At 37.5% G+C, this 13,817-nt stretch overlaps 1 protein-coding gene across 1 annotated transcript in view; it reads right to left on the reverse strand.

Annotated features, from left to right (window-relative positions):
* Positions 1-13,817, reverse strand: part of LOC118737854 (filamin-A) — a gene marked incomplete in the record, with an annotated part of 118,456 nt that overhangs the window by 63,168 nt on the left and 41,471 nt on the right. Inside the window, 6 exon segments of the mRNA XM_036468647.1 lie at positions 8,865-9,000; positions 9,077-9,532; positions 9,606-10,410; positions 11,839-12,225; positions 12,290-13,582; positions 13,677-13,768. Of these exon segments, the coding sequence (XP_036324540.1) occupies positions 8,865-9,000; positions 9,077-9,532; positions 9,606-10,410; positions 11,839-12,225; positions 12,290-13,582; positions 13,677-13,768 (3,169 nt within the window).

Genomic DNA, 13,817 nt, shown 5'->3' on the forward strand with positions numbered 1-13,817 from the left:
TTGCCAAAACACTCTGGCTAGCCATAGATGTTCAACGTACTATTTAAGACTCTACTTAATCTAAGGAGGTAGGACATTCGCATAGTAACTTATTTTTCTCGTCCACTGTACGTGCGTTCTTATTGAGCTTCATGAAAATACATAAATGTACAGATGTAATTAAAATTAAGCGATTAAAAATCCTTTCCTATGATTTTGCACTCATCCAATGTTGGCATTTTTGATTGAGTTGCAATTCACATACACGTGCCAATTGTATGTATGTGTGCTTACGTTTTACACATATGTATGTTTGTATCAACAATGTAGATTCTATATACATAAGTAGATGTATGCTTAATTCGTGGGTGGACCGCAACAGCTGTTGCATATGCATATTCGAGTACATACATATTTATGTACATACCTATGTATACTCGTATGTATCTTGGCGTGTTGGCTTGCTGCAACATTGCTAATGTCGTCGCATTGCCTCAAATTTTCGTCAAGATTAATATCTGTCGGCTCTCATGTGAATGCACTTGTATTTACAAATATACATATGTATGTATGCATGTACTAAGTATAGCATACTTTACAATAATACATGCACTTTTAATACTCACATGCATAATCAAAACAATTAGATCTCAAAAGTTTAATACATACTTAACAACAGACAATACGATACAAATCTTCCTGGGACTGTCAGCATTTTTAATTTTCATGCTTGTTTTTGTTTCTATTTCAAAAAATTCGACGCGACATAATGATTTTTGAATTTCGCAATCCAATTTTTTTCAAATTTCTTTGAACTTAACATAATAATTACTTTCTACTACGGGTTTCTAAAGTTTTTTTTTATGAAAAAAAGAGCACAAGACATCTCATGTTTGCAACAGAAATATATGCCCGTTCCACTAACCTCATTTAAAATTTTGATTTAAGTTGAAAAACAAACACTTGCTTTAATGGGTTCAGCGCCAAAGGCAACAAAGGTGATTGGTCCGTATCGCACCGGTTCCAGTTTGTTTGGAAATGTTCCGTTCGTGAACTGGTTTGTTTTTTAGCAACTGTCACCATGACTTTTTTCCACCTGACTCCATAAAGTCGTAACACTCTGAAAAATTCTGCAGGAATGGCCTGCGGAGTGTCGTTAGCGTCATCCTTGGGAGGGCTGGACACTCGCACAGGAATTGTTCGACTGCTTGTTTTAAACCGGGGCCATCACAACTGCGACAGAACCTGTTGAAGGACAATCCAATCCTTTCGGCATGTAGCCCAATGGGCCATTACCCTGTGCACTCTGCAGTAAGTTTGTAGGTATCTTTTTTGCTCATTCCTAAGAGAGCTTTGGTTTTAAGTGGGTCGTAGGATAGCCAGAATGGCGAGGGACACATTCCTTGCTAGTTCGTCCGCTGCCTCGATTTCGTAATTGTTTCTATGTCCCGGAACCCATATTTGGGTAATTTCGTATTGATCAGAGATATAGGCAAACTCTCTCCTACAGTCTTCCACTAGTTGAGATCTAATAGAGGTACAAGTCATATATGTGTGTAACTGTTTTACTTTCTTAGAGGGAAGAACGCATGTCAAGCTTGTAGAAAATTGGGTAATATATTGTCAAAACTGCTAAATAATAGCGGCATTGTACAAATTTAACACCAGACACGCGTATACAAGTTCACGCGATTGTTTTCTTTATCAGAATTTTTTTTAGCGTTGGGAGCACTCTATAAATTGCCGCATACCCAGGCGGACTAGGTTGCTTGCAAAATGTACTTATGGCACCGTTCTTTTTGCACTCAGAAATAGTTTCATTACCGATTATCCGGATATTCAAAAAATTCGGATGGAACACCTAGCCCTACGAAACTCCGTTCAGGACTGCCATCTTGGTGCTAATCAGGTAATTTTGCTCTGATATCGTGATTAACTGTAGATTTTTCTTAATTGGAAAACGTTCGATAGTTACGATCGAAGATTCTTTTTGGAGTATATATACAGATTTTTCACCTCAAAGACACTTTAAAGAAATACTTAAACGACATATTGGATTCTTCTCAAATTTGTTTGTGCTTACACATGGTGATATTATAAAATAATTAGGGCTCGAAATCTCATGCAAATGCATGTTTTTATTGAGCATCTTCAAATGTAAATGGTTTAGTTATCCTTCCGAATCATGAAATTTCTTTTAAAATGGCATTCAATCGTTAGTGCATATTTTGCAAAAAATGCCTGTTTCTGCTTATTAATTGCGCATATTTTAGTATATTTTTACAATAAATGCATATGGTTTTGGCATATTTTTCTTTATTTACAACCACTTAAATTTAGTGCGAAATGTCTTGACAAACAAAATTGGCTAACATCTTTTCCCAAATATCCATCAGAATATCTTCTCGGATAGTCAAGCAGCGATATGACTAAAATGAGTAAAACAATCTACCTTTTTGTCGCTTAAAAATATATGTATTTCAGAACGATTGTTTCGACACGTGCATGGTGTTCTCAAGCATGCATCTGCGCTGGATTAGCAATTGGCCAGCGTCTATATGTAGCTTTAAAATAATATATTAAATTTTGCATTTATGTAAGTACTGTAATTTTAAACTTTTTAGTAAGAGTATGCGGAGACTGTCATATTTTGTATTTTACCTTTAATTTTATTTGTATTTGCTATGTTCCGGTTCGGTGCTCACATTGCGCGTGATAATGGCGCATTTGGGCGGATTGCCCATAGTAGTAATTACCTATAAAATAATTGCTTAAGAGCTTTTTCGAGTATTTTCGTATTTAAATCTTCAAAATTCTAATTATTCGGGTGTCTTCGCAACAGCAACAAAGAGAAAGCGTTTGTGTATGTGTGTTCGCGTTGAAAATATTTTAGAATAATTTACTTAGCTTTAGTACAGCCGCTATGGTGTAGACATTAGCAGTGCGCGCTACCACTCCGCAGGGCCTGGGCTCAGTCAAAGGAAGATCGCAAAAAAAATATAGAAAAATGGTTTTTCTTAACAGCGGCAATGGTAAATCTCCGAGTGTTTTTCTGCCTTGAAAAACAGCTTCTTATAAAAATACAATCACCGTTCGGAGTCGGCGTAAAATTGTAGATCCCTCCCTTTTGTGTGACAACATCATGGCGCACGGCACAAATCGGAGGAGAAGCTCGGCCAAACACTAACATATGTGTAAGCGCCAATCTACTATTTTTATTACAGTACATATCGAACGCCCTATCTCAGAATTTTATTGAAAAACACCCTATCTCATAATTGGGTTAACGAACGCCCTATCTCAGAATTCGGCTCAAAATAGCCCTATCTCACTTCAAAATGTATTGAAAATGTGCTGATATAGAGCGTTTTTGAATCGGCAGCTGAGATAGGGCGTTTTCCACTGTTGAAATTTCGAAAAAAAAACTTGTATACTTTAATTTAAAAAATGTTTAATTTATTGCATTTTCTTCTATTTGCATGCACTGTGCATCGTTCACTCAATTTTACATCCCTCGCACTGAAAATAAAATTTCGTACAATTTACGAAATCTTACGGTTATTTTACGAAATATGTACATTCGTAAATTACTGAACAAATCTCTGTACGAATAATTTTGTATATTGTACGAAGGTTTTAAAATTTACGAAATCTACAATTCTGTATTCGTACAATTTACTTAATACTTTCGTAAATAGAACAAATGCAGATTTTTCTTTTTTTAATTCGTACAACAGACGAATATTTTCGTACAATATACTAAATTACCGTCAGTTTAATATTTCATCATATTTTTAGAATATAATTTTAAAAGTTTTAAGAAGCTTTTGCTGGATAAAAATGAAATATTAAGTTAAATGTTAAAGCTGTGGATAAATGCTTTTAAGCATACCATGTTCTTAACATCACCCACGCTGAGCTTTGCTCTGCAATGTGGGACTTCATAAATAGGCAATTTCATCAGTTATCTATCAACGGCAAGCCCAAGCCAGGAACAGACACACTACTTAACGACATTTTAAGTAAGTTCATGTATGGTTTTTCACTGAAACTTGCCTTTTAGGCGCCTTATAATTTTCTTTTAATTTATAGTCGAGAAAGGAAACAAAATATTGCAAAACATTTTGTTAAAGAAAAACGCTTAAAATTAGAAATAAAAGCAAAATAAAGGTGATGTGTTATAATTCGTCTTATGTTTTTTACAGTGTATTGAATGAAAGCAATCGGATGTTCTATGAAACAACAGCAGATTTTAGGAAAATAATTTCGTTAAATATACGAACTACTTTGTGCATTTTACAAAAATTTCGTAAAAAAATAAAGAAATAGTACGAAATTCTTTAGTAAGTAGTACGAAATTCGTTCGTAAATAGTACGAATACGTTCGTAAAATGTACTAGGATCTGATGTGTCATATTTTCGTAGTATGTACGAAAACGGTTTTATACAATCAACGAAAACTTTCGTGGCTCAAAATCACGAAAACTTTCGTAAAATGTATGCAAATTTTCGTTATATTTACGCAGACTTTATTTTCAGTGCGGACAATAAGTGCAATTCAAGACCTTTAATTCGAGTCAAAGCCCTAGGCCCCCTGGGAGCCTAGTTATAACCATATAGTAGTATAAACCAAGCTTCGAAACTGCTGTACTAGGTTTTACTCCGAAATTAGAAAAAAATTGCGTAAAATGTCGAATGTCGAATTTCGAAGTTTAACTGACTTGTTGTTCGAGGGATATAAAAATGTGTGAAGGATGCACAGATGCATGCAAATCATAAAAAATGCAATATATAATGCATTTTTCAAATTGAGGGGTTTAAATTTTTTTTCCTTTTTTAAACAGTGGAATCGTGTTTCTCGTCTTAAAATCTATAATATTAGTATAATAAAAAATACAAAAAAAGTTTTTTTTTTATATCCATTGGATTTTGCATGTTTTTTTCAAAGAACTCTAGTTTTGACAAATTTTTTTAAGGTCAAGAAGTGATTGTAGCTGAATGGCAATATTTTTCCTTGAAAGGAAATTACATTAGATTTCAAAGCCATTTTGTTGCATTTCAAAATATTGCTTCTGTCGAAAGCGCTACGATAAAAAATTTTTGATTTTTATTTCGCCCCGAAAATTGAACTCATATATATGTGCATGTAAAAACATACTTGCCTCATGACAAATATTAAACTACTAATGAGTTCATATGTGATCTTTTTTTTTTGTTTTAATACACTAAAATAACGTAATCCATGAAAATCAGCCAAATGGGTTAATATGCGCCAGTAAACATGTAGATATGTATCTTTTCTGAAATATTTTTAAACCTTCCTTAGCAAAATATGTTCGCGACCTAGACAATTTTATTTATTTTTAAACACATATACATACCTAAATACAAATAATGCTGCCCAAAATAAGCAGCTGTATTGTAGTCGACGCCACAAAATGCCAAAATGTTGTGCATCATTAACTCTTTTAATTCTTTTTTGTTGCGGTAAACTATAATTTTTGCAAGATTTTAGCTTTGAGCGTATTACTTTTGCGGCATTCATTCAAAAACTTTTACATGTATATGCGGACAGTTTGCCGGCGCGGTTACATACTTGCATACATACATATCGTACATTTACTGAAAGACAATCATAACTCAAACAATGCGATTTTTCAACATAAGCGTTCAAAGTTGTTAATAAATTATCACCAGGGCTCGGATTTTGAAGCGATATCTGAAGCTTCGGAGGCGTTTCCGAGATAAAAGTATGTATAGTTCAATTCGTATGTCCCAGAGTCAACAAGTTAAAGGCTATTCGGCAATTTTTTCATCACTTTTGATTTGATTATAATTTTTTTTGACATGTAAATGCATTTTATGTTTAGGTTTTCACACATTTTAGATTATTATAGGTAATTTTTTTGTTTTATATATTTTTTTTATTGTTTAAATCTATTGCCATGCTTGGTTTGCAGACAAACCGGTGCCATTTTCAATGTAATTTTTCATAAATTTCCTTATAAAACACGATTAGTATTAGGTTCTATCTTCTTAATTTAAATATCCGTGTAAAACCCCTTCGAAAACCCTTATAGAGATCTGTAAAAAAATTTAAGATCACCTCGCTAACCGCCACTTTTATCGCTGAAGTTCTGGAAATCAGGATTAAACGAAACAAATAAACAAAACAGTTCGGGCGAAACCGAACATTAAATACCCGGCGCACGTTTAAATACATTTTTTTTCACCTTTTTAAAAACTACCGTTACATGGTAAGCAGGGGTGGTTTTACTCTACTTCAAACATATTCGATACTATGTTCAGTTAGACCAATTTCCAAAAATGTATAATATTCTTTTTTTTTACCCAAGAGGTCATTTTTAATATTCACCCTCATTGCGAGAGTCGTGTCATATCGAAAAGTTCACGTCATTGCCTAAAATTTCCACTCGACTAGTATATTAAAGCGGAAAACTTGGCAGCACTGTATAGTTTTCGACGATTTTCGTCGTTTACTTATTTATTGGCCTAATTTACGACTTACGCAATGCGGCAGATTAATTCTTAAGAGACTTTAAAAAAGTGGGAGGTTATTAAGTCGTTTGAATATTTTGTTTTATATATGTTACTGCATAACTTTTGACCATGTTAACCGATTTCTATAACTTTTTTTTTAAGAAGGGTTGTGCTCAGAGGTGGTCCCATAAAAATTTGGTTTAGATCCGATCATTGGATCATGAAGAAGATAACGGTACTTTTAAATTTTTATATGAGAATTGAAGTCTGTTTTGTATTTAACCGACTTTCAAAAAAGGAGGAGGTTATCAGTACGTCGGAATATATATATATGTTTTTTATGTATGTTACCGCATAACTTTGGAGCACGTCAACCTATTTCGATAGTTCTTTTTGCTTCGGAAAGGTAGTGTCCCAGAGGTAGTCCCATACCAATCTGGTTTAGATCCGATCATTAGATCGGATAGATCTCATATAAATAAATAAATAAATAAATATATATATATATATATATATATTTATATGAGAATTGAAGTCGGTTTTTTGTTTGCTAAAAATTACTTGTTTACTTAATGAATGAATAAGCATCTGTGCCTACTGATTTATCGCAGTATATGTACATATATCTGCCAAATACCGTTACATGGGAGGTAGGCGTGGTTATTGTGCGATTTCGCCCATTTCAATACCATCCGCCCTTGGCTCAAAAGAAATTCGTTCAGATATCTAAAATTTTACTCGAGTTATCGTCTGCACAGACGGACGGACGGACATACAGTTGCGACATTATAGATTTCTCTTTTCATTCTCAGCATTTTGGTATATATATAAGTCTAGATTTATTTCGATTTATTTACAGATATTAAAAATCTCTGCTGATAAGTGATTTGTAGATGATTGGAATGGAAAGTAACAAAAGTATTTTAAAACCAGATTTTATTTTTTTAATTCCTAAAATTTTAATTTTTTCAAATTTATTTTCCAGTTTTAGGTTATTTTTAAGAATTATTAAGAGCATTTTGTAATTTTTTAGGATCATTTTTTTTTCTTTAGTTTTATACAAAAATCTGAGCACTGATTATCACTATGAAGAAAATGGGGATAAATATAATTTTAAATAAAAATTATTGCGCAATATATATGAAGCCATGATCTAGCGCGAAACTCTGCATTATTATCTCAAAAATTACATTATTTGAGTTGTGACAGTCTTTTGATAACTAAGCTGTAGCTGCATAAAGGCATTTCAATTTTATGTGCCGTTAAAGATTAGGTTTTCTATTAAATTGCATTGCATAGCACACGTAGAATGCGGCAGAAAGCATATTTTTTTTTTTAATAAAAATAACACATTTTGGTTAACACTTGCGTAAATTCTTTAAATTAGCAACTATTTAATTAAGCCTAAATTAAGTTTGCATTAAGTTAAATACATCTGTAAGTGAATAAAAATAAAAATCAATAATTGTGACGTGTTCGTTGCAGGTGTGCACATTTGCTTGTAGGCCAATGTTTATGCAAACGCACGAACCAATTTCAGTAGCGAAATGTTTAAAAAGCAAATACAGTAAATAAAATTAAAATACAAACACACACAAACAACTTAAAATTTATAACTAAATTACTAAATTAATTGATGTACATAAAGGGGGAAAAAATTGAAGCGGCAAATATAATTAAAGCAAAAAGCAGCAAAAAAATATTTAAATATAAATTCTGCAACGAAATAATTTTTTGGAAGCGCGTTTATTACTGCGAGTATTTATGTTTGGGCGCATGCGTATTGAAACTCATTTAGAACACCGATTTTTTTTCTGGTGCTATTCCGTACCAAATTTGTATGCTTTATTTATTTCTGTATGTCATGTTTGTGAGTTTTACAAAGTTTTTAATATGCTCCGAAATGTGTAAGTGTAACATTTATTTTCGCACTTTTCTTTGTATGAAACAAAATAAGTATCTATCGATAAGATTTTTGGTAGTTTTCTTTTGGCAGCTTAATTGAGTCAATATTCAATGACAATTTCTTTTTACAAATATTGACTAAAATTGTTTGCGTGTATTTGTGCTGTAACTGTAATTGGTTCTTACGTTTAACGCATATGTACATATACATATCTATACATATATATACATCATAACAAATGACAATTTTTAAAAGCTTACACCACTTACATACAAAACAAAATGACACATTTAAGAATGCAGTTTAAAAGAATAAATTCAAAACATGTTAAAAGTTTTGGGCTTAATTAGAAAATAATTGCTAATTTAAGATTTTCGGCGCATCCTTCTTGACTAGCTTTCACGCTTTGCTATTCTTAGATATTTTTTCTTAGAAAATTTTCACTTCTAAAAGTTTGTTTGTAAAGTTTTTAATCTACCTTTATGGCGAAGCTGCCGTTGGGTATATCCTTTCCGCCGAATTTCACATTGATATCATAATCGCCTGGATCCTTGAGCGCATAGAAAATATCGAAGAAGCCATCCTTCTCCAAGATATCAATATCAACGATTTCGCTATGGTCAAAATATGTACATAGATACATTATAGGCACACTACACATTTCTATTAATCCTCGTCTCAGGTACTTACCATCCGGACTTGTGGTCTGTAATCTTGCACGTCACCGCGCCGTCGCCTGCGTCACGCGCGTCCACTGTCAAGTGGCTCTTGCTGCCAGATGCTTGTATTTTCGGCGCCTTCTCGACTAGCTTACATTTTTTCGCCTCACCCGTGGGGAATGCTTCGAGTTTGAATGGCGACCCCTCAATATCCTTATCGCCATACTTAATGCTGACATGATAGGTGCCACATTCATCGGGAACGAATGAAACCACATATGTGCCGCTGCCGACCTCTTCCAAGCGTGGCGCCAACTTTTTACCCTTCGGGTTCTTGATCGCAATATTGATGTCATCTTGACCGGCTGTTTTTGTGTCGATCTCGAATTCGGCTGGTAGTGAGGCGGGTGTTTTCTTTTTCTCATTGACGCCCTTAACTTTCACTTTGGTCGCCTCTGATTTGGGGAATACGGTCATCACGAATGGGCTATATGCAATTAATAAAATTAGTTCCATTTATATAGATACATATATGTAGATTTCAACAATATCAACGTTACCTGCATGGCACTTCTTCGTCGGCAAACATAACTTGGCACGTTAGCACCGAGCCCTGCTTTGGTGGTACATAGTGCACAGCATATATACCATTACCCTTATCCTCAACGTGCAGATTATCCACTGGCACACCTTCTGAGTTGGTCAACTTAACCGCTATGCGGCCGGGCCCAGCTTCGGAGACGTCTACATTGAAATACGTTGGTACACTTTCGCGCACTTCACCATGCTCAATGCCGGGTCCGTATACTTTCACCTTGCGCGGATCTACTGTCTCTTCGACCAGCACACGGAATGGTGAGCCAGGTATGTGCTTGTCTGCAAATCGTATTGTTATATCGTACTCGCCGGGGTCTGTGGCTAAATACTCGACATCGCAACTGCCGTCACGATTATCTGTGCAGGTCATTTTTGCTTCGGATGGTCCTTCAATGGCCAGTGAGAGCCCGCCATTGCCGGCACCGCGTGTCTCTACAGTGAATTTGTTTTGCTGATTGGTCAGACCCTTCTCCAGTCCAGGGCCGTAAGCTTTGCAACGCGAGGGATCACAACCACTCTTTACATGCACCACAAACGGCGAACCGGGTACGGGAATGTTGTCGTAAAGCAACTCAATGGTGTGACGACCGGCCTCGAAGGGAGTGTAGGCAATGCGGAAGATATCATCAGAAGGTCCGGAAACGATCTTGCTAGGCAGCACTTTACCCTTGGGATCAAAGATGGCACAAGAGAGTTTTGTCGAGTCGATGTTGCTACCAACTTTGCTCATATCGACCATAAAGTCCGTGGGGGCATTCATGATGACGCCTGTTAAGTGAAAGAAGGCGAGAGTCAAATGGTTGCTTATTGAACGAGCGAGCTTAAAACCCAGAATTGCAATGCAAAATAATAACAAGTAAATGCGATTAGTGTAGAAGTGAAAATAGCGGCGTTTACCCACCAAGCTACGCAAAAATCACCGGTACTGCGATCTCATGAAAGTTTTTAAAGATGACGTTGGAATTTTTGTGTAGCTTCGGTAGTAAACGAAATAAGATTCAGTACGACCCAAATACTTTTTTCGAACAGGCTTGGTAAAAAGTTTGGCAAGAATTTTGCTATGTGTTCGAAAGCCCATAGATTGCATATCAGTTCTCGGGGGCTTACATGCTTTCAAAACATTTATTTAAAGTTACTGTTAGATTTGTTATTAGTTGCAAATAAGGAACGAACATAATAAACGCTTAGACTAAGAAAACTGGTGTGGCTTAGAGGACCAGTTGCTGTGGCACACAAAAGCAGTTGGTTAATTTGGTAGGCATTTTTTTTAAATATCGGTTTCATAAAGTTCAACATTGCGTTGGCCATTTTGCTGATCGTACTTGTTTGAGTCACGCATGCGCTTGCGGGTTGGCTGACAACAGTAACGGCGAAGCATCAGGAATACATCGAAAGAAAACAGTTCGATGCCTTGTAAATTTGTATATCCTACCATGTGGCTGTATGCCTATGCCACTGACGCGTGTATTACTCAAGTTGGGCAGTGGCATTATAACCGGCTGGAATGGTGAACCGTTAATGTGGCGTTCGTTGAATGTAATATTCACTGTATAATCGCCAGCTTCGGTGGGCAGGTAAGCCACATTGCATGTGCCATCGCCATTGTCCCGACAGTTGATAGCTGCTTCACAGGGACCCTCCACGGTTACGCCCAATCCACCCTGACCCGCGCCACGTGTATCAATTATAAACTCTGCTGGTTGTGCGACTAATCCCCGTTCTAGTCCAGGTCCAAACGCACGCACTTTATTTGAATCACTGCCACTGAGACATTGCAAACGGAATGGTCGCGGCGCGATCGGTGTGCCACCGAAGCATATGCTCAAGAGGTATTCGCCCAATTGTGTGGGCGTGAAATTGACCAGAAATCCTTCGGCGGTTGGTATGACGTGCGCGCGTATGCGACTCCCGGATGGACTGGTAATGGTGACTGCAAGATCCGCTTTCGGCAGACCACGCGTAATGATGCGGAACTGCTGGAGGCTATTCAATGGTGCAGCTTGTACGTGAATGAGTTTGTAACGAAAGTTTTTGGGCTTAGATGATGACCTTGTATTGTACTTGTAAGTTGTTGTATACTATGTTTTAAATTGACTGAACCATTTCTTTTTTGGTGGTAGACAATTTAACTCAGATATGCATTGGTGAAAATGAGAGAACGAAAGAAAAACGAAAAAAAAAAACGCTGGTACTTACTTGGTTCGAGCCCGTCGACTTTGATTTTGGATACATCCAACGACTGTTCCACCAGCACTTTCTGCCCGAGTGGCACTGGCTGTCCGCCATAAGTCATGGTGGTTGTGTAGGCGCCTTTTGTAGGTGGAATAACCTCCACTGTGTATGTGTTGTCCTCGTTGTCGATGATACGACATGGCACTTCCACTTTAGTCTCCTCGTGTACGATCTTCACCTTCAGCTCTGCATCACCAGCATCGCGTGCGTCCACATTGAAATGTGTGGCTGCATTGGGACGTACTCCAGGCTGCAGCCAGGGACCGAATGCTTGAACTTTGTTGGCATCGATTGGTACGCCTACGTAGATACGATACGGTGCATTGGGAGTGGCCACACTACCGTAGTTGACTGAGAGAGGAATATGTTTACGTCAAATAAGAGTTTAAAAGCACATTTGAAATACTGTACCCACCTTCCACCGTATGGGGTACGCCTGTAGTTGGCGTATATGTACAAGTCTTTGTACCATCGGCGTTATTTTTGATATCTACTGGTATCTTCTTTCCATACACATCCTCAACAAGAACTTCCAAAGGTGCTGAGCCTGCCTTGCTAGTGTCTACTGTAAAGCTCTGCGGTTTTCCAATTGTCACGCCATTTTTCTCCAATCCAGGACCATATGTCTTCACCAGCTCAGGGTGGAAGTCTGTGCGCGGCAATATTTGCGCTATGAATGGTGACTTGGGTATGTCTTCATTATCACACAAAATATGCACTGCATATTCGCCTACAGCGGTCGGATGGTATTTGACCAATGCAGAACCATCACCGTTATCATGGCACTCGATCTCTGCTTGCGATGGACCAGCAACAGTAAAGCCGAGTGCGCCAGTCTCACCGTTGGTTTCCACAACAAAAGCAGCGGGGTAGCCAATAATACCGCCACTTAAACCTGGGCCGTAAGCGACAATTGAAGACTCCTTCTTAGGGCCAACTTTAATCTCGAACGGTGACTTGGGCACCTCTTGGCCGCCAAAAGTGACCATGGCAACATAACGACCCTCCTTAGTTGGATAATAATGACACTCGTAGGTGGTGCCATCGATTTTGGTCAAAGCAACATTTTGTGTAGTGCCGCCTGGGCCAATTACACGAACTTCAGGTACGCCTTCGCCTGCACCTTCCGTGTAGATCTTGAAGTCGGCATCATCACCCACACGCACGCCATTCGCTTGCAGACCGCGACCTGAAGCACGAACCTTACGTGCATCCGACAGCGGTGCTACCTTTACCGGGAAGGGGCTATTCGGTATGGGATTGCCGGCATAGAAGACATTCACCGAATGCAGACCTTGAGTCGAAGCAACATATTCACAACGCCAAACATCGTTCTCCAATTGACGTACTTTGGCCGCTACAGATGTCTTATGATTGGCGGGATCAATAATGATCACTTCGGGTACGCCGCGACCAGCCTCCTTTGCGTTAATGTCGAAGAAAGTGGATTTGGTGAGTGTAACACCAGACGGCTGTATACCGGGACCAGTGACTTTTACCTTAGACGCGTCACCGGCATGACCCTCCACCTTAACAGGGAACGGACTCTTCGGTATGTCACGACCGGAGAACTTCACAACCACTTTGTGCTCGCCCTCAGCTTTGGGAATATACGAAATGGAGTATGTCAAGTTTTTGTCGTTGTTGAAGCGTACATCGGCCTTCTCGATTTGCCCTGAGGGCGAAATGATGTCCACATCAACAGCACCTGAGGATGTAATTCAGTTGGAAAATTTACATTTATGTATTTAGTTTTAAGTTACATATACATATATTTATGTATGTATGTGTGTACATTTTACCTTTGCCTGCGGAGAATGTCTCTACTGTAAAGTTGGCTGGTGCACCTACAACAGGACCAATTGGTTCAATACCCGGGCCATAAGCACGTACTCTGTTTAAAAATAATTAGCAGCTTAATTTGGTGCTGATCAAAGTTAATA

This window comes from Rhagoletis pomonella, unplaced genomic scaffold (genome assembly GCF_013731165.1).
Source record: "Rhagoletis pomonella isolate Grant_MI unplaced genomic scaffold, Rhpom_1.0 Rhpom_scaffold_00004, whole genome shotgun sequence".
NCBI classification, from domain to species: Eukaryota; Metazoa; Arthropoda; class Insecta; order Diptera; family Tephritidae; genus Rhagoletis; species Rhagoletis pomonella.